The sequence below is a fragment of the Notamacropus eugenii genome, chromosome 2, assembly GCF_028372415.1.
Source record: "Notamacropus eugenii isolate mMacEug1 chromosome 2, mMacEug1.pri_v2, whole genome shotgun sequence".
Lineage (NCBI taxonomy): Eukaryota > Metazoa > Chordata > Mammalia > Diprotodontia > Macropodidae > Notamacropus > Notamacropus eugenii.
In genome coordinates, this window is record NC_092873.1 from 76138593 (window position 1) to 76166486 (window position 27894).

General features: G+C 41.0%; 1 protein-coding gene across 1 annotated transcript in view; it reads left to right on the forward strand.

Moving 5' to 3' along the window:
• The window catches only part of NTN1 (netrin 1), a 376740-nt gene extending 368097 nt beyond the window's left edge, over positions 1 to 8643 (forward strand). The window contains exon 7 of the mRNA XM_072641064.1: positions 8273 to 8643. Within this exon, the coding sequence (XP_072497165.1) occupies positions 8273 to 8601 (329 nt within the window). The 3' untranslated portion in view covers positions 8602 to 8643. The remainder of the gene's footprint in view (positions 1 to 8272) is intronic.
• Positions 8644 to 27894: the final 19251 nt, after the last annotated feature.

A 27894-nucleotide genomic window follows, 5' to 3' on the forward strand; every position in this document is an offset into this window, starting at 1 on the left:
TCAGAAGAGGGAGACCAGATTGAGAAGTTTAAACCCACACATTCCAGGTTTGGAATTTACTTAGCTGATAATATAAAATAATGTTTGATATCAAATGGATGAAAGATACGGCTTTAGAGCCCCCATACTGTATCTGGACACTACACCCTGTGGTAATGACTACACACACACGTACTCACACGCTCACGTACTCACACTTACTCACAAGATATAGCTATTCAACATCGTGTGGCTACATAGTTTTTTGAATGTAGTGAAAATGAAATAAAAAAGATTAAGCACTCTTAACATTTAGCCATCTGCCTCTAGTCATCTCCCTGAACCTGCTCCTAGGTGCCGTCCCAGTTCTTTGGGTATGGCTAGGGAATTCCAAAAACGTGGGATCTCAGCTTGTCCAAAGAGACTGGAGTGAAGTATGTGACCCAGACTCTGTCTCCATATATGGAGCTAGGCTAAAGGAAAATCAGAAGGAGTATGGTGAGAGAGAAAACAGTCTTCCTCCTATTGCCTACCATCTGAGAGGACTGGAAGATCATGGCAAACCTTGGTTGCCCAGAGAAATTCATCAGTATTGCATGCTAGTTCCACAACGGCATGCTTGCATGAGTTTTGGATAATGAATGATGCTCTCCCACTTTTCCAGTCACCAATGGAATGAAGCAGGGGCTGTGTGCTTGCTCTCATGCTTTTTCAAGTGATGTTGTGGGATGCCTTCAATGAGGACAAAAATGACTTCAAGCTCAACTACCACACTGATGGTAAATTATTTAATTTGAAAAGGTTACAAGCCAAGACTGAAGTGAAGGAGGAGTTGGTACATGACTTTTTGTTTGCAGATGACTGTGCACTCAATCTCTGCCACTTGTGCTGATTTTGGCTTGATAATCAACACTCAAAAAATAGAAGTTCTCCACCAGCCAGTACCACACCATTCATAGAAGGAACTATTCATTATAGTGATTGGAGAAATTTTGAATGCTGCAGATGAGTTCATTTACCTTGTCAGTATACTTTCCAAGGATGTACACATAGATGATGAGGTTCATTCCCATACATACATACATTCCCAGAACTAGCTCAGTGTTTGGGAGGCTTTGAAGGAAAGTATGAGAGAAAAGAAGTATTACGCTGCCCACCAAACTGAAGGTCTACAGAGTCTTTGTGCCAAACTCATTGTTGTATGCCTATGAAACCTGGACGGTATACCAGTGCCATGGCAAGAAACTGAATTACTTCCATTTGAATTGTTTTAGGAAGATTCTGAAGATAACCTGGCTAGATAAAGTGCCAGACACTGAAGTCCTTTCTTGAGATAAACTGTCAAACATTCAAAACTCTACTGCAGATGGTGCAATTCTGATGGGCTAGCCACACTGTTCAATGCCAAATGTATGTTTCCCTAAAAGAATATTTTGCAGAGAACTCATATGAAGCAAGTGCTCAGAAGAAGCTATACGAGGACACTCTCAAGATCTCTCTGAAGAACTTTGGAATCGATTATGAGACATGGGAGACTCTGGCACAGGACCACCCAGAAAGGCATGCCCACATCAGAAAAGGCACTGTGCTCTGTTAGTGAAGCAGAATTACATTAGTTCAAAAGAAACATGAACTAAGTAAATTTAGAGATATTTCCATTCCAAATGATCATATGGACTATTTGTGCCTGACCTGTGGTAGAGCAGTCCAAGCTCTTATTAGTCTGATCAGCCATAGTTGGACACACTGTACCTTGACCCTGACATGGTGATGTCATTTTGGTCCTCTTTGAGCATGAAGGACAACAACCACCACCTGACTTCTTTAAAGTCCTTATTCCTGCTCCAGGAATTGAGTTGCCTTTTCAGGAAGGTTTCCAACAGCCACAGTTGCCAACCAAGAGATTTCCAGGCCAAGGGCAATAGTCCCAATCCAGTAGTAGCCAAGGAAGGCTCCAGTTCTCCAAAGAGCAATATGGAAGTAGAATCCCAAGAGGCTCCTGGTCCTAAACAGATTTTGTACCTCCTTTGTCTCTTCTATCACATAGCTTTCTGCCCACTGGGAAAGTCTTTACCATTAAAAGAATTTACCATTCTTTTTCTCCCTGAATCATTGTCACCTTCAGGCACAGAGATAAATAATAATTAGAAAAAAGGGCATGACCTAGGCACAGGTTATCCCTAGAAATTTAGTTGCTTCTGCCATGAGCAACATTGGGTTCCTTAAGAATTGGCTTTTTCCTAACTTCAATTCCATGTTTTTTCTATCACAGCCACACTAATTCTGTAGCAGCCAATCACTTCTCCCCTCCCTCCGACTTTTAGTTGTCTAGCTCTTTATAGCATGAGAAGGAGATACCTATCAATTGGGCCATGTCCATCTGAAACATCTCCCTTAGATACTTAAGTGTTCAGTAATCAGTTTTCTATTTGTGACTCAGTTTCCAAAATAACACTAAGCTGAGGCCCAAGATGTCCATCAAGGCCCAGTGGAAGGAGCACTGGATATGGAACAAGAAGACCTGAGTTGAAGTCCCACCTCCTATAGCTACTAGCTGTGTAATCTCAGGCAAATCATTTTCCCTCTCTGGGCCTTAGTTTCCTCATCTGTCAAAAGAGGGTATAAGTCCCTTCCAACTCTAGATCATATGAATGTTAAGCATGGCCCAAAGCAGCCTGCAGCTACATCCTTCAGTTAGGACTCTGCTGAAGGAGCTAGTTGCATGTTTTCTCCCCACAACACCCCACCCTCAGTCCCCCCAGAGAAGGCCAGGAAGCACCGGAGGTCTTGAGGGAAACACAACTTCCTGAAGGTGACTCATTCTACATTCTGGTTCAGTTAGGCCTGAGGAAACTGTGGCTCAGGAAAACTGAGGGTGCCAGTGGGGAGACATCATCCTATGTCTCCCCATCGCTGAGGTTTGGGGCATTTGGTTGCCATGGTGACCTGGGTCTCCACAGTCAAAAACAGAGCTCATTCACTTCTCCGTACTGGAAGGTTTTTTTTTTCCTCCTCCCCCTCAGAGTTCATGCTGAGTGTTGAATCTCTTAGTGACTAAAACATGGAAACGGTTGCCATGGCAGCCATTCTTTGGAGCCCTGAGGATGGAGTGCAAAGTTCGGGATGCCCAGGAACATCTGAAAGGAAAATTTGGAAAAAAGCAGACATCTCTCTTACCACCAGGATGATGAGTCAGTCCTCATTTCTCCCTTGGACCTAGCTATACCCTGCCCATCTTTGACTAGGACCAGGACCAAACAAGTTCAGGGGCCAGACCTCCTAATGTCACAGTCAAATGTGGACCCGGTGACCTGGGATACAGTAGGAGCCCAAGGAAAAAGGCAGCCTTTCCTCTCTGTAGATCTGAAGTCTAGCTGTAGACTTACAAATTTGTTACAGATTTGGTATATGACCAGTTGGTCTATGGCCAGTTTGGTGTATGATATGGTCATGTACCTACTGCTCCCCAGTTTACTGTTCTTAGTTGAAAAACAATGGGGGTGGGGAAGAAAGCACCTTGAACATGTTTGAATCCTCATTTGGAGATTTGATTTTGCATTCTGAATCTTCTTAAGGTTTAGTTCAACCTCATTTTCTCTATCTGTAATCTGGAGACACAGAGTCACATCCTCACCCATTCTCCACCTCACAAGGAGATTCCAGAACCTCGATTAATAATTATAGCTCATAGTTCTATAGATTATACATACATCCTCTCATTTAAACTATGCAACAACCAGGCGAGGTAGAGCAGAACTAGGAAGTAGCTATGAGGTTCACTTCCAGACTGTGGGTGATGGATCAAACTCTTGTGTTTTATGGGCACATGAAAATGAAGGGCTAGGCATAGAGCCAAGCTACCCTGAGACATCTCCTGCCAGCTCCAGGCAACAGGAAGTGCCACCCACAGGCTCGAGCTGAGTCAAGAATACGTGTGCTGTAGGGAGCTGAGAGGCTTCTTTGAAAGTCAAAGGGAAAAGCCCCAGACTCAGTACTGGGTGCAGCCAGAAAGGCCCAAGATGGCCCAGGGTATCTGTGCTGCAGAGCCAGGGGCCCAGCCACCTTCTTCTCCTGCTGCCTGCTCTTCCTCCTTTTTGCCCTCTTCCTGTTCTCCTGTTCCCTTATTTTGCCCCTCTGCTCCTTTGGTTCCCTCTCCATTCTGGAGGCAGTGATATCATGGAAAGAATGCTGCATTTGGAATCAGAAGTTTGAATTGCAGCTCTGCTGCTTACTTACCTGTGTGACTTTAAACAAGTGGCTAAAAGAATCAAAGTGTTTTTGGTTTAGGTTTAGCTGCCTTAGTGGCTGTCTAGACCAGCCCATGCCCCAAAGAGAATCTGCTGTACAAAATACCTGACAAAAGGTGGACCAGCCCTTGCCTTTTTGCCACTTAATACTCTGTCCTCCTGGTGATGCCTTGTGGAGCAAACCAGAATAAGTCCAATTGGTCTTTGACATGAAAGTCTTTCAAATACTTGAAGACAGCGATCATGCCCCAGGCTTAGACCCAGTTCCTTCAACCAGTGGATAGGGTACTGGACCTGGAGTCAGGAAGACTCATTTCCTGTGTTTACTTCTGGCCTCAGACACTTATTAGCTGTGTGACCCTGGGCAAGTCACTTGACACTCTTGGCTTTGGTTTCCTCATCTGTAAAATGAGCTGGAAAAGGAAATGGCAAACCACTCCAGCATCTTTGCCAAGAAAATCCCAAAAGGGGTCATGAAGAGTCAGGCATGACTGAAAAAGAACTGAAAAACAACATCACTGAGGTCCTTCACCTCTGGATGCCCTCCTCTGGATTCTCTCAATGTCCTTTCTAAAATGTGTTGCTTCAAACTGAACACAGTTCTCCATATATGTTCTGACCAGGACAGAAGATAGGTAGGACTTTCATCTCTCTATTCCTGAAAGTTCGACCTCTTTTAACATAGTCTTAGATTTTTTGGCTGCCATACCAAACTGTTGACTCACATTGAAACTTCAGTCCACTAAAATCACCACCTCTTTTTCAGACAAATACTGCTAACCATTTCTCCCTTCCCCTGTACTGGTAAAGTCATTTTTGACCTAGCCATTTAACCTTATTGACTTGCATCTTACTAGATCTGGCTCCATGTTATAGCCTATCAAGATGTCTGGGGATCTCTCTCTCCATGCTTTTTGCCATTTGCAGATTCAACAAGGATGTCATCCATACCATCTCTATATGGTTACTGATAAAAATATTAAAGAATACCAGAGTCCAGCACAGATCCCTAGAGCATTCCATTGGAGGCTTCCCGCTCACTTGACACAAGTTCAGCCATTCAGTCAGTTTTGAATCTGTGCCCCCATCTAGGCTTATCTTTCCCATAAGATTAATGTAACAGTTTTATCAAATGCTTTACTAAAATCCCTGATTGATAGTAGTTTAATAACCATGCCAAAATAGGAAAAAAGGTTAGCCTGGCATGACCTGTTCTTTATGAAAAAATCAGGTTGAGTCTTTTGTTTTAACTGCTTCTTTTTCTAGACATTCACTGAACAATTAAAATATTTTTTAGCAGCAGTTCTGTTTGTGAGGGTAAGGACTGGAAATTGCACGGATGCCCACTAGTTGAGGAATGACTGGACAAGTTGTGGTATATGATTGTGACAAATACTACTGTGCCATGAGAAATGATGCACTCGGTGATTTTAGAAAAACATGGAAGGACTTGCACAAAATAAGAAAAAACCAAATGAGCAGAGCCAAGAGAACATTCTATACAGTAACAGCAGTATTGTTTTAAGAATGACTTTGAGTGAATAAGTTATTTTGAATACTATAAATACCCAAATTAATTATAAAGGACATATGAAGAAAGATGCTATCTGTATCCAGATGTATTGAATAATTATACATATATACACATACATATAATATATATGTATACACACACATATATACATATACATATACATATATACACACACACACACACACACACACACACACACACCTATTTGGGTCTAATGGAAGTTTTCTCTAGGGAGAAGGGGGGAGGAAAAAAAAAATTTACAAGATAACTTTGTTGCGTAGAAATTGTGCATAGTAGATTTGCAGTTTCACGTGTAATCGTCCTTTTTTATTGTATTATATTATGGAAATGCTTGTTTTATTCCATAAATTAAAAATAAGATTTGAAAAAAGTAAAAAATAATCTTTAATAATATTTTTAAAAAAATTTCTAGGAATCAAAGTAAAGCTCTCTGGCCCATAGTTTAGAAATTCCATCCTTTTCTCTTTTTGAGAACTGAAACATTTGCCCTCCTCAGGTCCCGTGGGGTCAGTTCTGTTGTCCACATTCTTTTTAATATCCCTGAGAGTGGTTTGGCAGTCACCAGTTTATTCGGTATCTGAGGTTGTAGCTCCTCTCAGCCAAGTGGTTTAAATTCATCAAAGACAACAATCCCATTTTACAATCCATTTAACTTTTCTTGGGTTATCTTGGTCTCCCTGGACCTGTCTTAGATTCTCTTCACAATAAAATGAGGTTAGACTAGATTATCTCCAAGCTACCTCCAACCTTCCTGAGGCCCTGTGAAATATGTGGTTCTTAGGGCTAATAAGGTTATCAAGTACTAAAAAGAGCACTAAATTTTGAGTCAGGAGACATGGGTTTGAATCGCAGCTCGGACACGTTAGCTTTGTGCTATGTCTGTCACATTTTTTCTTAGCCTCAGTTTCCTTGTAAAATAGAAGCAGTAATTCTCACACTGCATAACAGCTAACGTATAGGAGTTTAAGGTTTATAAAGTGCTTTGCATATGTTATGTCATTTGATATTGACAAATGATGAGATATGTAATAGTACTGCCTACATTTTTACAAATGAGGAAAGTGAGTCAGAGAGAAGTTCTGTAACTTGCCCAGGGTCACATAGCTAGTGACTGAGTCTGGATTTGAATGCAGGTTTTCCTGACTCCCTGACCCTGTCCACTATGTCACTCAGTGTTTTGGTGGCCGGAGGGCTTGCATAGAAGCAGAAAGCTTTTTTAATCTTGTTTTGCAGATGTAGATATAAGTCAAATTCTGGTGTTCCTGGGGAAACTCTGGGCATGAACCAAACTATCTGTATGCTCTGTTGGCCCAAACTGAAGCTATCTTCAGTGCCAGGGAGAGCAGTTTCTATACATTCTGTGGGGGAACATGCTAGTGATCGTGCAGAGCCCCAAGGAAAGGGTGTTATTAATCATTCAAGACTGATCAAAAAGAGATTAGAATTGTTCTCTTTGACCCTGGAGGACCTAAGTAGGATCAGTTGCTTAATATGCATTAGTAGAGGGAATTTCCACCATAGGAATCCCATAAAATCACAAGAACTGACCCTTCTCCCTCAAAAAAAAAAAAAATGGCAAATGGGCATGATAGAGCTCTCAAAGGATTTGGGGCAGAGCAGTAATGGGACATCATAACAAGGGCATTTATATAGTACCTCCCATGTGACAGGCACTGTGCTAAGCATATTATAATAATTAGATCCTCCCAACAACCCTGTAAGGTAGGTGGTGCTATTATTTTATAGATGGAGAAACTGATGCGAAGAGGTTAAGTGACTTGCCCAGGGTCACTTGACTAGGAAGAATATGAGGTGGAATTTGTATCTGGATCTTCCTGACGGCAGGCTTCTTGCTCCATAACACCGCACCACCTAGCTTACGTGTGAAAAGTAGTGTTTGAGGAAGACTGCTCCAAAACTAATTTGTAGGGAGAAGCTAGAGGCTGCTTTGGGACCCAACTAAACCCTCGCTTGAGAGGTAAAGTTCCGTAGGGCAGATACAGCAAGTCCATGATACAGAACCTTTCTTCTCTCCCAGCCCAGGAATCTTAACCACCTCTATCGTGTTTCCCCAGGCCCCAAATCACTTGTCACAGGGACAGGGCAATAGGAGCCTTCCTGCCCCAGTACATGTGTATGTATTTGTGGGTTTGATGGGGAGGGCGAAGGACCAACTTCGGGACGTAGTGTTTATTCAACCTAGGCAAGGTTAACCTAACTCTTGTGTTTAATAATTTTACCCTTTGATATTATCCACCAGAAACATTGGGCCTCCCCTCTCACACATGGGACTTGATTTATCCCAAAATAAATACCAAAGGTCCACAGGCAGTGGGGTTTTTTGGTCCCTGATAAAGTACACTTAGAACAAATCATACTAAAAGTGCTCTTTGTTGTACCCACTCCCCATTTTGCTTGTCTTTGAAGGTGGTATTTCTGTGGCAAGGATTCCCAACCTCCTTAATGCTGCTTGTATGTTGGTTTCTTCCAGCTGTCCAGATCCACATTTTGAAGGCTGATAAGGCTGGGGACTGGTGGAAATTCACAGTCAACATCATCTCCGTATACAAACAGGGCACCAGCCGGATCCGGAGGGGAGACCAGAGCTTATGGATCCGCTCAAGGGACGTGGCTTGTAAGTGCCCTAAAATCAAAGCCTTGAAGAAATACCTGCTGCTGGGAAATGACGAGGACTCTCCTGATCAGAATGGCATCGTGGCTGATAAAACCAGCCTGGTGATCCAGTGGAGGGACACGTGGGCACGGCGGCTCCGGAAGTTCCAACAGCGAGAGAAGAAGGGGAAGTGTAAGAAGGCCTAGTGAGGAGCAGCCTGAGCTCCAGTGCCAAGAGGGCGTGAAAGAGAGAATGCGTGCAAGAGAATGATTGAGCGATGGAGTGTGCGGCTGCTTTGTGTAGACCCTGGAGCAGACAGAATTGGAATGGGGATGGTGGTGGATTTCACTTTGTCATGGGGCTGGGGCTGGGGCTAGGGCTGGGGCTGGGGAGAAGGTGAGGGGGTGGGAAAGACAGGGCTGGGAGTGCCCTCCTACTACTGGGACAGATGCCACTGAATGCAAAGCAAGCAGCCATGGGAAGTTGGGGCCTAGCCAAAGACCTCAAATGGCAGCATCCCCTCCTAGCTAGCACCCCATAGATGAGGGGGAAGAAAGCCACATATATCCAGAATTGTGGAACCCTGTAAAAGCTGCTGGTTCCAAAGCCCACACACACAGGAACAGGATGTATATGCCTGCAGTCAAGCCCAGTGCTTCTGCAGCTGCTGCTGCTACAGCCTGTCCACACCCCCCTCCTTCAGTCCCAGAGGGCCTGATATTGGACGAGAATTTAGTCAGAGGACAGACCACGCAGGAGAGGTATGGGCAGGTGACCTTTCCTTAAGGGGCCTCGGTTTTCACTTGGTAAAATGAGGATGCTGTTTACCTACCTCATGGGGCTATTTAGAGATCAAAAGTGCTTCCTTTCCAAGTACTAAGTATTATTATCAGTGAGAAGTCACTGAGTATCTCTTGTTCATTTTGCAGACCTGGCCTGGGTAAGTAGCATGTAAAGGGTTCTGCCTGAATCTTTACAAGATCTGGGAAGAACACTTTCATGTTACTTGAATTCAAATGTATTATTAAAACCTTGGTGTTGGTAATGAAGCGAACTGTGGTATGAACCGAATTAGGGTAGCTGTGAATTCTCGGACTAACAACCTAGGTAATTTAACCAAGGGTGGGCTGGGTTCCAGAAGAGCAACGATGCAGGTTATTAAATAGCATATCAGAGTCCTCCCTCTACCTGTGCCATTTGTCCTGACTGTTTCCAGATCCCTCAGCCTCTCTGTGGCAGATTTGCATTTGGCCTTGCCCTCTCTCACTTTTATCCATACCACCATGAGCTGCTCCAGAACACAGCCCTTCCAAAATTGAGGAAGCGAGGTGGCCCTTATCTCTGTCCCCTGATGACCCACTTTGTCCCACTTGTCCTCAGTGGGAATGGGAGGTTAAATCAATTGACACGCATTTATTAAGCACCTACTGTATAGCTAGGTAAAATTGTGTGGGATCTTGGAGCAAGCAGGTGCCCCTGTCAAAGTAGCTCAGCTCACAGTTCACTGTGCCAGTGTTCAGGAAGGGTCTGGGCTATGCAAGGTGCCTAGTCCCCAGGAGTCTAAGATGAACACTTCAGAGGGGCTCCGAGTCAGGTGGGCAGCCTATGCCAGTTCCATCTCAAAGAGAGGAGTCCTGGACCAGGAGGAGTCAAAGTCAAAACCTCCCAGATCATTTCCTCTTTGGAAACTTGGAACCAGCCTCTTTTATAACATTTTCCAGAGGTGGAGGGGAGGGGGAAGGGAACATTGCTGCCTAGTTTTATAGCAGTGACATTATTTATGTAATGACATCAGTTCCCAGAATGCAGTGCAACTGGAAAGTGCCTGGAGAGCAAGTGGAATGAAGGGAGGGGAATTAGCGGGCCTCTGGCCCTGGGAGAAATGACTTGTTCAGAGCCAGAATGCCTAGGGAGGCCCAGAGAGGCGACCCTGGAGATGAAGGCTAGGTTTTCCATATCATTCACTTCCCTCCTTTCCTCACCAGTAAAGCTGCCGGGAAGGATTAATTGAAATAATGCCTACCTCCTCTAGCTCAGGCTACTAGCACATGACTAGCACAATGAGGGCTCCCAGTCTGGCTGGGGATCAAGACGTCAGGGCCAAGGAGGCCTGCTGGTGCATCTCCTATCTAACATATTTCAAAGCCCCTGAGATCACAGCCCTACAGCTGCCCATGGACGCCTTCCAACCTAGTCTAGCCCTTATGGGACTGAGCACAGAGGCGCTCCCTGCCTCATGGGACTAGATTCACCTTCCCCTTCAACCTGCCTTTAGGGTGGTCCTATTTTCCTCCAAGAAATCTGTCCAGCCAGGACTGTCATTGAGTCACACTGTCCAGGTGAAATCTGAATTCTTTCTATTTTGGAGAGTCTTATACAAGGGTCTTTTTTCCCCCTATTCTCTCAGGCACCCACAAATTTTACCATGAAATCCCTCCATCCAAAATGTGTGCTCGGCCACTCCTGGATTAGAAATACTATACGGGGACTTGATACAAGGTTGTCTATTATCCACTTTTTTTGTAGTTCAGGGCCAGTTCTCTTAAGGTCATTTCCCAGTTCATAGAACCTCAGAGTTGTAAGAGATCTCAATCCTCTTTATAGCATATCTGACTAGAGGTTATCCAGCCTTTGCAATGAGGGGGAAGTCACTACTTTTGAGGCATCCCATTTCCAGATAGTGCTAATTATTAGGAAACTTTTCCTTCTATCAAACTTCTTTGTAACTTCCACTCATTATTCCTAGTTCTGCTTTCTGGGGTCATGCAGAACAATTGTCTGATCCCTCTTCTACATGACAGACTTGCAAATACTTGAAGACAGCTATTATATTCCTTCCAAAACTTTTCTCTACACAAAACATCCCCAGTTCTGTCACCTGACCTTCATGTGACATGATCTCAAGTTTCTTTACCATCCCAACTGCTCCTTCATAGGACAATCTCCAATTCATGAATGACTTAATTAAAGTGTGTCAGAATTGAATCCAGTAGCCCAGATGTGGCCTGACCAGGTAGACGAGAAGGGAACTCTCCATTCCCAAGTCCTGGATACTATGCCTCTCAGTGTAACCCAAGATTTGGCTACCTTTTCTTTCACACGGTGGACTCTTGTTGATTTTACAATTCATTAAAAGTCCTTAAGTCAATTTTTTTCAGATAAACTACTATTGATTATGCCCTTATACTTATGAAATTGATCTGTTGAGCCCAAATGTAGGATGTTACATTTCCCCCTTTTTCATCTCATTAAATTTAGCCTAGTTTTCTGCCCCATTGAGATTTTTTAAAAATCCTTACTCCTATAGTATTTGAGTTGCTTGGCAATGTCATGCCTCAACCCCTGTCCCTTGCCCAGGAATAATACTAAGAAAGATGTTGGGACTTGGGGTGATTGACTTGCCCTCTCTTTCCCTTTTTCTCACATGAGGGGACTGTGTCTCCATGACCACTCAGCCCCCAAATCTGATCCTCCTACAGTGAGCTCCCCTGGTAGTAAAGGGAGTGACATTCAATTTAACAGGTCCCTATCCTGGGAGTCTTCCAAGAGGGTCTGAATTGAAAAGGATAACGGAACAGATATTTATTTCCCAATAGTCATTACCACAGGGTTTAAGGATCAAGTGTGTCCAGTCTCACAACCCTGTGAGAAGTTTCCTGGGTTCTGGAGCTGCAGGCCATAGTCATCCAGGGAGGGTCAGTTCTTTCTACTGTCCCTGCCCAAACTGACTGAGGCAGATCCTTGCCTCTGACCAGATGAGCCCTGGGGTTCATGTTTGTTCCCAACAGAGTTGGAAGGGCTGAGATTTGGCAGCAGAAGATGGGATGTGAAGGCATGCAGGAGGTATCCCAGACTGGTCAAGGCTCAGGAATAAATGAAGGAGCCTGCTTGTGGAGAACTGAAAAATGGGGTTGGGGACTGAAATCCCTTTACCCGAGAATTCCTTTGAATCAGTGAATACACACACACAAAAATTGTTCTTAACCTCTAAGTTCCTTACAAATACTAGTTTTCCTCTTCACTGTGAGAAACTTATCTGCCTGTTCTCTCCTGTTCCCTCCAGCTCTTGTCCGGTGGGTCCCAACTTTCTTTAAGGTCCTCTGTCTGGATGACAGTAGAAGTTGTGAGTTTGTTGAACTCCCCCATTGAAGACTATGATAGCAGGTGACCTGGGGCCATAAGGCCAGGGTTCCAAACAGAGGCTGGAGGACCATGTGTCAGCTATGTTGTAGAGGAGATTCTGCCATGGGCTGGGAGGTAGAACTAGGCGACCTCTCATCAGACTTCTGACCGGAGGAGTCAAGTTCACTCCTCAGGGCTTTCAGCAGACTGCAGGTTTTATTGTGCCAAGAGAGCAAAGATCCCAGGCCTGACGAGTCAGTCCTTCGAGCTTGTCTCTGAGCTTAACCCATTCCCCCAGAAGATTCTGGGACTCACTAGCTATTGCTTAAGCTCTGGGACCCACCAGAATGGGTGGGCACACTGAGCTGTAAATAAGTTTCTCCTAGGAGCTTACCGCAGGAAGAAAACGTACAAGTTTTCTTCAGGGAACCAGCCCAGATCCTCCCAAACTCCTCCTCTGGTCCTTTGTTTTCTCAAACTTAGATAGGGCTTTGTGAGGCTAGAACCAACTGTCTGCATCAAAGCTGTCCCTTCTTTGGGTCATAGTCTCCTGAATCTTCAGGAAGGCATGCAACTCTCGGGCCCCTTATACTTAGCTATTTCTGCCCAGAACCAGTAACCAGCATGCTGTTGTGACTTTCACCAGCTATCTACGGTTAAAGTCACTTAGCTTCTGTGAGCCTCAGTTTCCTCATCTGTAAAATAAGGGGGCTGAGTCCTTCCAATTCTGACATTCTATAACTTCGCTCAGAAATCCTGACCAGTCCTGCTGAGCAACCTCATGACCTTCACCTGGTGTCTTCTGGGCCTGGTTAGCCTGTTCTCTTCCTGGTAATAATTTGCCTTCTGTGTTTTCAGTTTAATACCCAAGAAGTATGGTTTGAGTTATTCCAGAGACCCAGAGCTTGCAGGTCATCTTCCCTGTGGTTAGTTTGGTTCAGTCTTGTTGCTACCCATTTCTGTGATTGTAGACATACTGGGAGATTTGACAGGCTCAGCTAAGTTTTGAGGCCACTGCCTCAGTCCTTTCATTTGATTTTCAGAGTGAATGTGTTCTCTTAACCCCACCTTTTCTGAATGTAAATGAATCAAACCAGAAGATCCCTCTGGTTCCAGCCACTAGAACAGAGGAAAAACCAGGCAGTGATAGTGATGATCCCACCTGCCCTTGAGACAGCCCATCATTAGACTTCTGGAAAAGAGAAGGAAATAAAAATTGAGGAGCTCCTGTTGGTGTAGTTAGGATGATATGTAAAACTGAACTAGATTTTGGAGAGTTTATTAACCAGAAATGTTGTGGTAGGTATTTAAAGAAAAACTCATGAGACTAGTCTTAAAAGAAAAATCCCATTATACTTTTTCTTACCCAGTGGGAGCTCAGTGGGTGGTCTGGCCCCTTTGGCCAACTAATGAGTCCCTACATTAGTTACAAGTAGTAACACTAGGAATAGGAGGGGGTTGCTTTGGAAAGGGGGTGTCTGGCAAGGTGGACACCAGGAATTTTTCTCAGCCTTGCCCCAGTCTGGGCTAAAGAAAAAACCCTTCTAAAATGACCATCCACTTAACTACCAGATGTTTGGTGGAAGATGAAGACACTACCTGGGAAAAAGGCAGACCATCATTTTCTCTCCTGAGCAGAGGCATTGAGGGGCACTAAAGTTTCCCTGTTACTGGGCTAAGAAAGCCTTCAGAACTGGTTGGAATGGGATGGAAGGGGGGCTTGTCAAAGTCGGAATAAGGAGGAAACTGGGAGCCAGCCTATAACATCCTATTTTGTCATTGGGTTCAATTTCAACCTGTGTAAAACAGGGTCAAGACTTTTCCTCAGATGTGGTACATCAGTGAGAATGGCTAATGATAGCCCAGAAGAGACTTTAACTTCATGGCTGAAGCAAGTGTTAGAAAATCATGTCTCTAGAATGCTGCCAAACATGGTGAGGCATGCAAGTTGTGTAAGTAAAATGAAGGCCTTTAGTTCCTCAATGAGGAGGCCAAACACACAGGAATATATTCAGAGGGCTAGGATACCTAGGTATTCCTGCAAGCAACAGATGTGCACAAACCACAGGAGAATTTCAATGTTAGTGGGGTTCCTCTGTTCCCCTCCTTCCCCTCGAAAAACCCCAGCTCATTTTGTGATTGAAGTTCTCCCCTGCCCCATGATCCTGGATGTGCTACTTACCCTATCTTCCTTCCACGTGGATCCCTTTTTGTGTTTGATTTCTGTTTGGAATTGTAAGTGTATAGCTGTGACCATGGCATACTGTTTGGGTCAATGTTCCTTTCCAATTCATACTAATATATTATGGTTATTATATATGAAAATATTTAATGACATGGGAAAAGTTGTGGATTTTCTTATTTTTTTTAAGTTTTTTTTTGTTGTTGTTGTTAGAACTGCAATGGAACCAGATGGAGCTTGTAATGTGGGCCCCCACTTGGCAGAACTAAATTCAGAGAGCAGTTGAATAAACTCTTGTACACTGTCCTGTCCTTGGCTCTTTATTGGTAGCCTGACTCAAGCTCATTGGTCTGGGTGTGGGCATGGGGAAGAGAGAGCTCTGGGAAGGGGAGATTGTTACAAGCTACTGGGCACTTATGGGACACTGGCTTCTTACTTCAAAGTGGTATACAGATACTGTTTTTTCCAGAAGAACAACAAAGCAGAGGCTTGCTTTTTCCACCCATGGGATCAGGATAATAATTTCTTCACTCGTCCCTCCTCTATAATCTGGGCCAGTTTGGTTTTAGCCTGAGATTTGGCCATACTGCTGCAGGCTGGAGGAGACTGGGTAGGTAGTGCGGGTTGGAACAGTTCACATTTCAGTTCTCTTTTTAAGCAGTGTTGAAAACAACCTAATCCCTCTTTAAAAACACCACCACCTCAAACTGGCTCTTGAAGTGCCCTGTGTTGTAATAAGGGGGCTGCAAAGGAAGGTGGTGTTTGAAGGGTGCAGGACCACGAGGAACACATCTAGCACTTGGTATGCAGCAGAAGATGGGAGAAGAACGAACCGGACTCTGGCTATTTGTTTACCTTTGAACTATAAACTATTCTTTTACAAAGTCAATTCAAAACTCACAAGAAGCTACCAAAAACCTTAAAAATACCTTCAAAGATATGCTTTTTAAGAGGCTTGCTCAGAGAAGCAAGTACTGGTAAGGAAACATGCACCAGGAGCTGAGCTCACTGTTTCTGCACAAGAAGCTATATTTAAACCCCCACATGGTTGTGATTTATTGATTAAATAAACAGTTCAATCATTAAGAACACATTGTGCTGCCATGCAAAGCAGGGCCAATCCTTACTAGGAAGCTGGAATTTCTGTATCCAGCTGTTCTAACACAAGTCTCAGCAAATGGGCATGACCCTGGAGCCTCCTGCAATTCAGATTCAACTGACCCTTCCAAAGACCTGGAGAGCCATATGTCCTTGGCTATGAACAGGCTCCCTTCTTTGCTGGTAAAAGGTGAAACAAGTCAGGGAACTCATTCATTTTTAGCCATTGTAAGAAGATGAGCATCATGCCATATTCCTTGGAGAGATGCATAGTTGGATTCAAAGTATCCTAAACCAGAGGCATCAAACATGAGGCCTGTGTGCAACAATTTCCAAGTGTGCCCGGACCAGATTAAAATGTAATTAGGAAATATTTAACGAACAAAAAAACCCAATAAAACAAAGATAAAGTTACATTTTAAAACCAAGTCAATATGTGGCTTACAGGGATCATTATGCACATTTCAGTGGTTCCCCTTTCTACTAGATCTAGTTCGATATCACTATCCTCAGCCTCCTTCTGTTAAAGTCATTACAAACTACCTCTCCCTCCATCAAGCAACCAGGCCAACTGAAAGCCAAACTTACAAGTCTGTTCAACAAACTAAAGGTAAAGTCAGTTCCCCAAAGTTTCAAGTTTCCAAGGTTATATTTCTTATTTTGGCTATCTGTAGCTTTAAAATCTTTTAAGAGGTGTGCCATTGGTTGATATTTATCAAAACTTGGTAGCGTGACTCTAACCCTTAATCTAAATTATTTGAGATCATGCCTAGTACTTAAGGAGCGGATTGCTTGGACTCATCTTTTTTTCTGTGAAAGCAGATTTTTCCTTGGGAAACACAATAGTCAGCCCCAGTGCCAGCTACCTTAGGAAAATATACAAATACCTAATGAAAAAAAATAATAGCACCGTCTGAATGCTGGAAGGGTCCATCGCAGATCAGTCATGGTCCTCAGAGGCTAATGGCAGAGAGCACTCATCTGAATCTGGCTTGGAAACCTAAGCCCTCTAAAGCTTATACTGACGGGTCCACCTCTGGGAAAACCAATCATATGAGCAAGGAGAGATGTCTTCTTAGAATGTCCAAGTATCTTTCACTTGCCTCCATCATTCTCCCTCTTGGAGGCATCTTTGACATTTACTCACAGGGCTGCCAAGTCTTGTCAACTTAGTAGTCCTTAGAAATCTACTGATCTTTGACCTTCCCTCCCCCATACAGCAATCACCCTGGCCAAGGACCTGTAATAGTTGCTTTCCAATCCCACGCCCACAACATTTTAATCTTCCTATTCTGATCATGGAATTTCTTTCCTAAAAACAAAACAAAAAACTTCAGTGGCTCCCCGTTGCCTACTGAATAAAGTATAGTTGCTTGGTCTTGACGTACAAGTTCTCCATAATCAGCCTCTCACCTACTCCTTTTCATGTAACTTCTAGCAAAACTGGACTATTCTGTTTCAGGCATTCTCCAGACCTAGAAAGGACTCGCTCCCTCCCAACCATGCACTGCCATCTGTCCACATCATATGAGGAACAGTTTTTCAAAATTAGGATTGCTCAGCCAAAGGAAGATTCAGGAAGGACATGGGTTGTAGAGTCAAATTGAGTCTTGGTGTAAGGAACAATTTACAGGCTCTAACAATTAGAGCTATCCCAAAGTGGAATGGACTCATGGCGTTCCTCTCGTTGGAGGTCTTCAAACTCAGGCTGGACCTGTTGGTTATGTTACACTGAAGAATTCCTTTAAGGTATAGGTTAGAATAGTAAGCCACTAAGGGCCCTTCCAATTATGAAAGTAAGTGATTGGATGAATCCTTCCTTCCTTTAAGACCAAGGTACCACCTTTTCTGGGAAGTTTTCACTCACTTCCTCAAGTCAAAGAGGGCTCTCTCTACTCAAAATTTTCACATCTGGTTGTAAACATTTATCACATTCTCCCTTGTACTGTATTTATGCCTTTTTTATTTCCTATGGAGTTGTTAGCGTGACAGGAGAATCTATGTTTTATATTTATATGTCCAGTAGCTAGCATAGTTCCTTGTCAGATATGTCAAGAATCCATGTGATTTTATTAGTGTATTCCTCCACCAGTGCAGATAGCAGCTCATTCACCCTACTTCACACCTCAGTGCATAGTTTTCCTGAGTTCCTGTGACTGATAAAATACACTGTCTTGTAGCCAACTTTCTAATAATGAAACTTTCTGCACTTAGCTAGGATAACCCTCTGAAAACAGACATAGTAGTAGGTTCTTAATGATGCATTAATGGGTTCTGTTCATAAACTTAGGATAACAAGCCAGTTTCAAATACTGACAGATGCAAAGTTGGGTACGATAAATTTGTCTTTCTAACACACCGTTGTATACCCTTCAGTGATCTTATAGTTTGTTTGGAGAGATAATCAATAATCGGTCAGTCAATAAGTATTTATTAAGGCCTATTATAGGTCAGGTGCTGAACTGGTGCTGGAGATGCAAAGACAAAAACAAAACAGTCCTGGCCTTCAAGGAGCTTAAAACTACATTCTATTGAAGACAGACAACATATTGTAAATAAGTATATATGTAATATAGGTAAAATACAATCAAAGAGGCGGCAGCTGCTTCTAGAGGAATCGGGGAAGGCCTCGTTTCATAGAAGAAAGTGGAGCTTGAGCTTTACTTTCAAGGAAACGAAGCGTTCTGAAAGGAAGAGGAGAGAAGAGAGAACATTCCATATATGGAAGAGAACCTGTGAAAAGGCAGGGAGATGGAAGATGGAATGTTGATTAGATATGCATACATAAACATGCACACACACATATATAAACTATATTTAATCACCAAATTTGTACCAGTTATTACCCTATACTTACAGATTCTATAGCAGTGGCTCACATAGCATATTAGCAGTAGAATCAGAATACAGATGCTCTGAAAATGACTGGTCCTTGCTTAGCCCATTAGATTCTCAGCTTACCAAAATCTAACAGGTTTTAGGTGACTGAACATCACCATGACAAGGTCTTTGCCATTTGGTCAAAACTCTTTTAAGGAGGAGTTCTCAGACCTCTCTAGATGGATCTCTCTAGAATGCCTAATATTCACTCCTGGTAAACATACACCCAAGTCTTTGAAAAGATGGCCCTTCCCATAGTCATGTTCGTATAAGACCAAATAAGGAAATAAGACAAGAAATAATTCCTAATAATAAAGCCAGTGGGAATAACTTAGACTGCTTCTGAAAATCTTAATGCATTACAATTCTGAGAATCCAATTTGGCACAAGAAGATTTCAGTACCTTTTGTTGTTTACATATAGTTAAATCGCTAGCTTTTAAATGCTGTTGAAATGTGCTTAAAACATTGAAAGGATCATATGGTATCCAGATTCTTAAAGGAAAAGCTAAATGAGTTACAGTAAAATTATGACACAAATCTAGTGCTGATACCTAAATCAGGAAGACCTAAAACAGAGAAAGAAAACTAGAGGCCAATTTCCCTAATGAATATTGATGTAAAATTATCAAATAAAATACCAGCAAAGAGATTACAGCAATATATAACACGAATCATACTCTATGACCAGATAGGACTTATACAAGAATGCAGGACTGGTTCAATATTAGGAAAACTATCAGCATAACTGACTGTATCAATAACAGCACCCACAGAAATTATATGATTATCTCAACAGATGCAAGTTATAACACCTGTTTCTATTAAAAATAAACATTAGAAAGCATAGGAATAAATTTCTTAAAATGATAAGTAATATCTATCTAAAACCAAGAGGGGATGTGGGAAAATCAGGACACTAATTTATTATTGGTGGAGGTGTGAACTGAAACAACCATACTGGAGAGGAATTTGGAACTATGACCACAGGGCTGTAGAACTGTGCATACCCTTTGGTCCAGCAATACCAGTACTAGCTCTGTATGCCAAAGAGATAAAAAATAAATAAAGAGGAAAAGACCTATTTGTACAAAAAAATATAATGGCTCCTTTTGTAGTGGTTAAGAATAGAAAATTGAGGCAATGCCCATCCATTGGGGAATGGCTGAACAAGTTGTGATATATGATTTTAATGAAATATTGTACTATAAGAAATGATGAGCAAGATGCCTTCAGAAAAACCTGGAAAGACTTACATGAACTGATGCAAAGTGAAGCGAGCTGAACCAGAACACCGTACCCAGTAACAGCAATATTGCATGATGAAGAATTGCAAATGATTTAGCTATTCTCAGCATTATAATGATCCAAGACAATTCCAAAGGACCCATGATGAAAAATGCTATCCATGTCTGGAGTCTGAATGCAGATTGAAGCATACTATTTTTGTTTCTTCACTCTCTCTCTCTTTCTCTCTCTCTGTCTCTGCCTATGTCTCTTCCCTCCTCCCTCTCTCTCTCTCTCTCTCTCTCATTTTCTCCTACAAAATGACTAATAGGGACATATGTTTTACATGATTTGGTCATATATAACCTCTATCAGCCTGCTTACTGTCTTAGGAAGGGGCTAGTGGAGTGAGAGTGGGGTAGAATCTGAAACTCAAAACTTGAAAAATTGTTAAAAATTGTTTTTACATGTAATTGGGGAAAATAGGATTTTTGTTTTAAAAAAGACTCAAATAAAGAGGAACAAGAAGTTGTACATTATCTCCTTCCCATTTATACCACTCCCTCCCCTTGCTCCCAGTATCACCTCTAAGCCCAAGGCTCAGAAACTTTGGCACTTGCTTTCATCTTTCCTTAGTGTTTGTGTCTTTTCAAACCTTTGGGGGAAAGGGGAATCACAGATCCATGAAATGTCAGAATTGGAAGAGATCTTAAAGGTCCTCTAATGCAAATTCTCATTTTATGGAGGAATAAGGAGGAACAAGACAAGGGAAGTTATTTTCCCCCATATTATATAGCTATTTGGGGCAGTGATTCCCAGTCAAGTATTCTTTCTAATAGTTCATTCAAAATAACTGATCCTGTCATATGTAGATTGTCTCTGTGTTTGGACCAACCCTCCCCTGCCCTTTTTTTCTGTTATGTCTAAGCCAGCACTATGGGAGTGAAGGCTGGCTATAGTACAAGAACACTCCATGATGCTGCTAGGACTACACACTGAGAAAGTCAAGGGGAGATTAGAAAGTCAAACAGATCCTTAATGGATTCCCAGTAAATCCAAAGTAGATAGCTGAGAGTTGACTGTAATTTAAACAAATTCATTTCATATCACAGTCACTTGGAAAAAAATTAAATGGCATTCATAGATATACAGTTTTTTATTCATCTAAAAAGTAATTACCATAAATGATACTGTATGCTCTGCTAAGAAAAAATGTCATAGAATAAACTACAATGTATAATCAATCAATCGTATGGAAAATTATTATACATACATTTTAAATTGTAGCCTCCCTTTGTCTCATTTCCCTTTGCCTTCAGATGATAATAACAGAGATAGCCTAGTGTATCTAACACTGGATGAATGCTGGCCTTGAAGTGAGTTGAGAACTAAGTTCAAATATGACTTCTAGTACTTACTAGTTGTGGGACAAATCATATAACTCCTCTGAGCCTCAGTTTTTAAATCTGCTAAATAGAGATAATTTTATTTCTCAGGTTTATTGAAAGACTCAAATGAGTTACGTATACTGTACTTTGCAAACCTTAAAATTCTTTAAAAAATGTTAGCTATTACTATTTCTGTGATTCAGTATCTAATGTAGATCCATCAATGTAGATCTATCCTCTAATGAAACTCAGCACTACGCATCCAGACCTTTTTGTGCTGTGCAATATTTGTCAATGTTCTCCTATGTATCCCCATAGGGCTTGGATCTGGTGCTGTGGAACCTTGGATAAGTCCCTGCATCTCTTACCTCAATTTCCTCATCTGTATGGGTTGGATTAGAATGACTTCTAAGGTCTCTTCCAGTTTTAACTTATGGAAGAGGAGCTTATGCTGCCAGCCTCCATTTCTACACCAATTACTCTCTCCTTAATTCCCTAGGATTTCCCTTTTATTTTCCCCATTCTGCTGAAATTGTTCAAAGACCACATATGGGCAAGTTCCTTCTAGCCAAGTTAATAGTAACAGTTCCAAAATCTCCTTGGTGGAAGGAACTTCGAAAGCCAAATATAGACCAAATGATGCCCAAAGCCTTAGCTTGTAGATCTCCAAAGAAGAGGCACTCACTACCTCCCAAATAAATGCTAAGTACTATTATTATTAATGATGACATTATTATGATTGCTACCCCAAGACCTTTTACTTTTCTGATTGATCTCCTCTGTATGTTCTCCAGCTTATCGAAATCCTTAAAATGTAGGGCCTAAAGATAATGACAATACACCAGATGTGCTTTCATTGACGCAGAATACAGTGGGAACATCAACTCCTTAGGGTGGGGTCCTATCCCTTTGTTAACGCAGCTTAAGATTGCACTAACTTTCTTGGCTACCCAATCACAAAGTTAACACATCTTGAGAGTGAAGTCTATGAAAAACGTCAAGGGTTTTGTTTTTTTTTAAGATGTACTGCTGTCTAGATCCACCTGCATCTCAGGTGGGAAACTGATCTTTCCATTCTGGTCTAAAAAGTAAGATATTAAGAAGAGAAAGATAGAATGGTAGAAGTTTCACAAAATTTAGAGTTAAAAAAATTTTACTTTTCATATTTATCCCTGTTACATTTCACCTTATTAGATTCAGACAGGAGTTCTTGTCTGTCAGAATCTTTTTGGGCCCTATCTTTCTGCTTTGTGTCTTCTGTCAGTATGATAAACATGTCATCTATGCTTTTATTCAAGTCACTGGTTAAAATGTAAACCAATATAAGGCTAAACAAAGGTCTCGATCAATAAAAATTTAAAAAATGAAAATGTGAAAAAAACCCACAAAGATCCCCAAGGTCCTTAATCACAGATCCCCTTTCAAGGTGACATAATACCATATCTGGCACAAGTTCTGAAGGAAACTATGCTGAGTCTTTGTGATCACCCCCTTTCTTTCTTAGATGTTCTTTTAATGACATTCTAAAATTTTGCTAGGAACAAAAGCAAACTCATTTGCCCATAACTTGTAGATTTTTTTCTCTTCCTTCTTCTAAAAACTGGAACATTTGTCTTTTTTTTCAGTCCCATTGTATCTCTCTAGTTTTCTACAGCCTTTCACAGATGTTGCTAAGAATGGTTCCTCCAGTTCTTGTAGTAGCCAAAGACATAGTGCATATGGGCCAGGTGACTGCAGCACAGTGTCTAAAACAAGAGGAAGTGTAGTTCTATTGGGCTCTTCCCTGGAAGATGACATGTGAAGTATTATGTTCCAATGTGGATATCACATTTTACAAAATACAGGGAAGCATCATCAGAGGGAGAGGTAACATAGCAGAGTGGATAAAGCACTGGACTCAGAGTCAGGCTCAAATCCTGCCATACTGGCTAAATGATCCTAAGCCTTAACCTCTCTGGGCTTCAGGTTCCTCATCTATAAAATAAGAGGGCTTGACTTGATGATCTTTATGGTTGCTTCCTAGAAGTACCTACATGGATAAGATAAAAGAAGTATTAACAAATTATTAACAAACAAACAACCTATGAATGGTGATGATGATGATGATGAGGGAGGACTCAAAACTATGAGTAATAAGGATCAGTTTAAAGAAGTGGCTTTGATGAGCCTGAATGGAAGATTTTTAGAGCAAACACAAGAGCTGCTTCCATGTATCTGAAGGGCTGTGATGCGGAAGGGTGACTTTTCTAATTAGCTCCAGAGGACAAAACAATGGGATGAAGTTACAGAAAAGCAGATGTGGGCCTCTTTCAAGGAAAAACTCTTCAACAAAAAGAGTATCTCTTCCCTGTTTGTGGGGAACCATCAAGGACTCTGAGATAGAGGTCAGACATGGCCATTCACACTACTAGGATGAGCTGGGAGTCACCACCATATTTTAATATCTGTCTTGCCCCTATTCCAGCCGCAGGGGCATTGTACCCTAAGGAACAATGGTCCTTTCACACCAAAAGCTGAGATTGTAAATTTTTTCTATTCCTATTCCCAAGGATCAGTATGGAATTTGGCAAAGAGTAAGTAAGTACTTATTAACTTGTTCAATCATTATTTATTCTGTGCAACAAGAACCCTTCTTGTCAATTAGGCTTGTCTTCTTAACATGTGTCTCTCCTTGTCTTCATGTGCTCATTCACTCAGAGACTGTTCAGAGGATCATAAAATTTGGAGGTACAGGGATCCTTAGAGAGATCATTTAGTTGAACTCTCATTTTTGAGGTGAGAAAACTGATCTGAGCCAGGATTTGAACTCAAGTCCTCCAAATCCACTATATCATTCTGTTTCTCCTACTTAGAATGATCTCCCTTATCTTTTGACAATTCAAATACTACTATTCCTTCAATATCCAATTCCATATTCAGCTCTTTCATGAAGCCTTTCCAGAATAACTCTAGTCTTAGATAATATTTTCTCCCAATTGTGAATTCTTGTAACACTTATGTATTTAGCCTACATACATTATTTCATACTCACATGTTGCCCCACATTCGTTCACTAGTAGTTTCACAAATATGTCCGTGCTGAGAAATCTGCTCCTTTTAAGTTCATTTCTATGTGAAAGTAAGACTACATGTACATTATTCACAATGAAGTATTAGGAACTGTCACCTCTTCAGTGTGGGAAGCCCACATTATAAGTTTGGTTAGGATCAATGACGATTAGAAGACCACAGCATCAGTGTAATACTGTTCCATTTATTTACAGCACTGCTTCATATACCAAAGGGATTTCTGGGATTTGGCTCCATCATTGAGAGGGTCCATCTGCAGCGGTTTCTTAAGCCATGTTAGCTTGTTGGCCAGACTGCAACTACCACGATTGCAATGAGCAACAGTACGATCACCATCATCATTCCTAAAAAAAAAAGTATAAATTACTTCTTTAATTTTATGGAAATGATGTTTCCAAAAGAAAACACAGCCTAGTCAGTCTTTTCTAAAGAAAAAGGCCACAATGCGTAAGCATTCTTGAAAATGTCAGAAGGGAACTTTTTGGTCATGTGACCAGTGAACAGAAAGCACAGAATTTCCTACAGCCTCACTAACTCTCTCTCTTATGTGCCAGATGTAGAACCATTACAGCTGTTTCTATAGGATAAGAAAGAAAGAGGTATAGGAGAAGCCCTGTGGATGCTGTGCTCTCCTCTGCTGTTCCGCCTCCTGTCAATGTTCATCTTCTCTATTGAAACAACACTCCTGCCTTTCAGAAAATTAACTGGGACGCAGTTGGCACATTTGTCCACATTCTTAATTTCATAAAGGTCTCTGCTCCTGGGGAAAATTAAGCACTGTACAATAAAGTACCTCCCCCAAATGACTTTTCTCCTTTTATAACACAAACCCAGCCCTATCCCTAAACTAGAGAAGGATAAAAACAAAGAGGAATTACAGATCAATATCAATAAATTAATATCAGTTCAAAATTTTTAAAAATAATTTTAACATAATAAAAAGTATCTATTTAAAACAAAAAATAAGCAACAAGTGCAATGGTGATATATTGGAAGCTTTCCCAATAAATACAACAGTAATGGAAAGATGACTACTCTTCCCATTAATACTTGATATAGTTCTAGAAATTTATGAATGAAACAAGAGAAAAAATTGGAATTGTAAAGACAGACAAAGAGAAATCACAACTGTGCTTACAACACGAGGGTTTATTTAGAAAATCCAAGGAATTCAGTAAAGAGACCAATCAAGGCAATTAATAGTATGATCCAAGTTTGGGGGTTGCAAAATGAACCCACCAAATCAACGACAAAATCCAAAAAGCAAATCCAATAAAAATTTACTAAAAAGTGCATAAAATGTTTGAGAATCAATCTACCCAAACATTCAATATTTGTATAGATCCAGTTATACAATATTTTTTAAAGAAATAAATGGCAGCTTAAATAGCTGGAGGAATATTTCGTTCTCATGGTTGAACTACGTCAATGTGATAAAAATGACAATAAACCAAAGTTAATTTATGATTTTAGTACTAGATTAATGAAACCACCAAAATTATATTTTACAGAGCTAGATAAAATAATGATAAAATTCATTTAAAGGAATCAAAAAATCTAGAATATTAAAAAGAATTAATGAAAACATGTTGGAATGAAGGGGGAATAGCACTTCAAGAACTTAAACTTTAGGACTAATATATTACTATAAGGCATCAATCATCAAAATCATTTGGTATTGGTTTACAAAGTAGATCAACACCTCATATCCATAAGCTTGGCTAAGATAACAAAAAATAAAAATGACATATACTTGGAGGCTTGTAGGGGAAAAAAAGGCACGCTAATGTACTGTTGGTGGAGTTGTGAACTAACCCAATCATTCTGTAAAGCAACTTGGAACTATGCCCAAGAGGCTATTAAACTGCATACCCCTTGACCCTGCACTACCACTACTAGGGTTATATCCCAGGAAGGTCAAAGAAAGGGGAAAATGGTCCATATGTACAAAAATATTTATAGCAGTTGTGGTGGGAAAAAACTGAAAACTAAGAAGATATCGATCAATTGTGGAATGGTTGAACAAATTGTGCCATCTGAATGTGATGAAACATTATTTATAACAAATGATGGGGAGGGGAGAGGCAAGGCAGAGACTTGACTGAGCTCTCCCAAATTCTGCTCCAAACAACATTAAAATAAATCCTCAATCCATGAGATATTAACAAAACAAAATCTAGAGAATGAAAAATACAAGAAAATGTACAACGTCACACTGGAAAAATAACTGACCTGGAAAACAGATCCAGAAGAGATAATTTAAGAAGTATTGGATTACCTGGAAGCCATGATTAAAAAAAAAAAAAAAGAGCCAAGACATCATCTTTCAAGATCAAGGAAAACTGCCCTGATATTCTAGAACCAGAGGGTACAATAGAAATTGAAAGAATCCATCAATCACCTGACACTGATCCCCAAATGAAAACTCACAGAAATATTATAGCCTAATTCCAGAACTCCAAGACCATGAAGAAAATACTTCAAGCAGCCAGAAAGAAGCAATTCAAATATCATGGAGCCACAGAGATAATACAAGATTTAGCAGCTTCTACATTAAAGAATCGGAGGGTTTGGAATGTGATATTCTGGAGGGCAAAGGAATGAAGATTACAACCAAGAATAACTTACCAGCTAAACTAAGAATAATCTTTCAGAGGGGAAAACATGGACAATTAATGAAACAGAAAACTCAAGTATTCCTGGTGAAAAGACCACAGGTGAATAGAAAATTTGACTTTCAAATAGGAGACTGAAGAGAAGCATGAAAAGGTAAACAGGAAAGTGAAATCATGAGGGATTCAATAAGTTTAAACTATCTACATTTCTACAGGGGAAGATGACATTTGTAACTTCTAAAAACTTTCTCATTATTAGGACAATTTGAAGGATACATAGAAAGCATGAGTGTGAGCTGACTATGATTGGATGATATCTAAAAAAAAAATTAAGGGGTGAGAAAGAGGGATGCACTGGGAGAAAGGAAAAGGGAGAAGTGGAATGGGGTAAATCATTACACATAAAAAAGGGATGAAAGAACTTTTACAGTAGAGATGGGGGGTACGGACGACAGACAGTGCTTGAACCTTATTCTCATCAGAATTGGCTCAAAGAGGGATTAACATACATACTTAGAATAACATACTGAGTGAAGAAATTTATCTTATCCTACAAGGAGGTAGGAGGGGAGGAGAAGAAGAAAAAGGGGTGGGGCTGATAAAAGGGAGGACAGATTGGGGGAGGCAGTGGTTAGAAGGAAAACACTTTTGAGGATGGACCTGGTGAAAAGAGAGAAAGATAAATGGGAAAATAGGGTGGAAGAAAATGCATAGTAATCATAACTAAAATTTTTTTACTATAAGTGTCTCTGATACAGGCCTCATTTTTCAGATAATGGAGTCAAATTTTTAAGAATAAGAGCCATTTAGTTTTTAGATTAAGAAATCAAAGCTATCTATAGTCATATGAAAAATGTTCTAAATCACTATTAATTATAGAAATGCGAATTAAAACAACTCTAAGGTACAACCTCACACC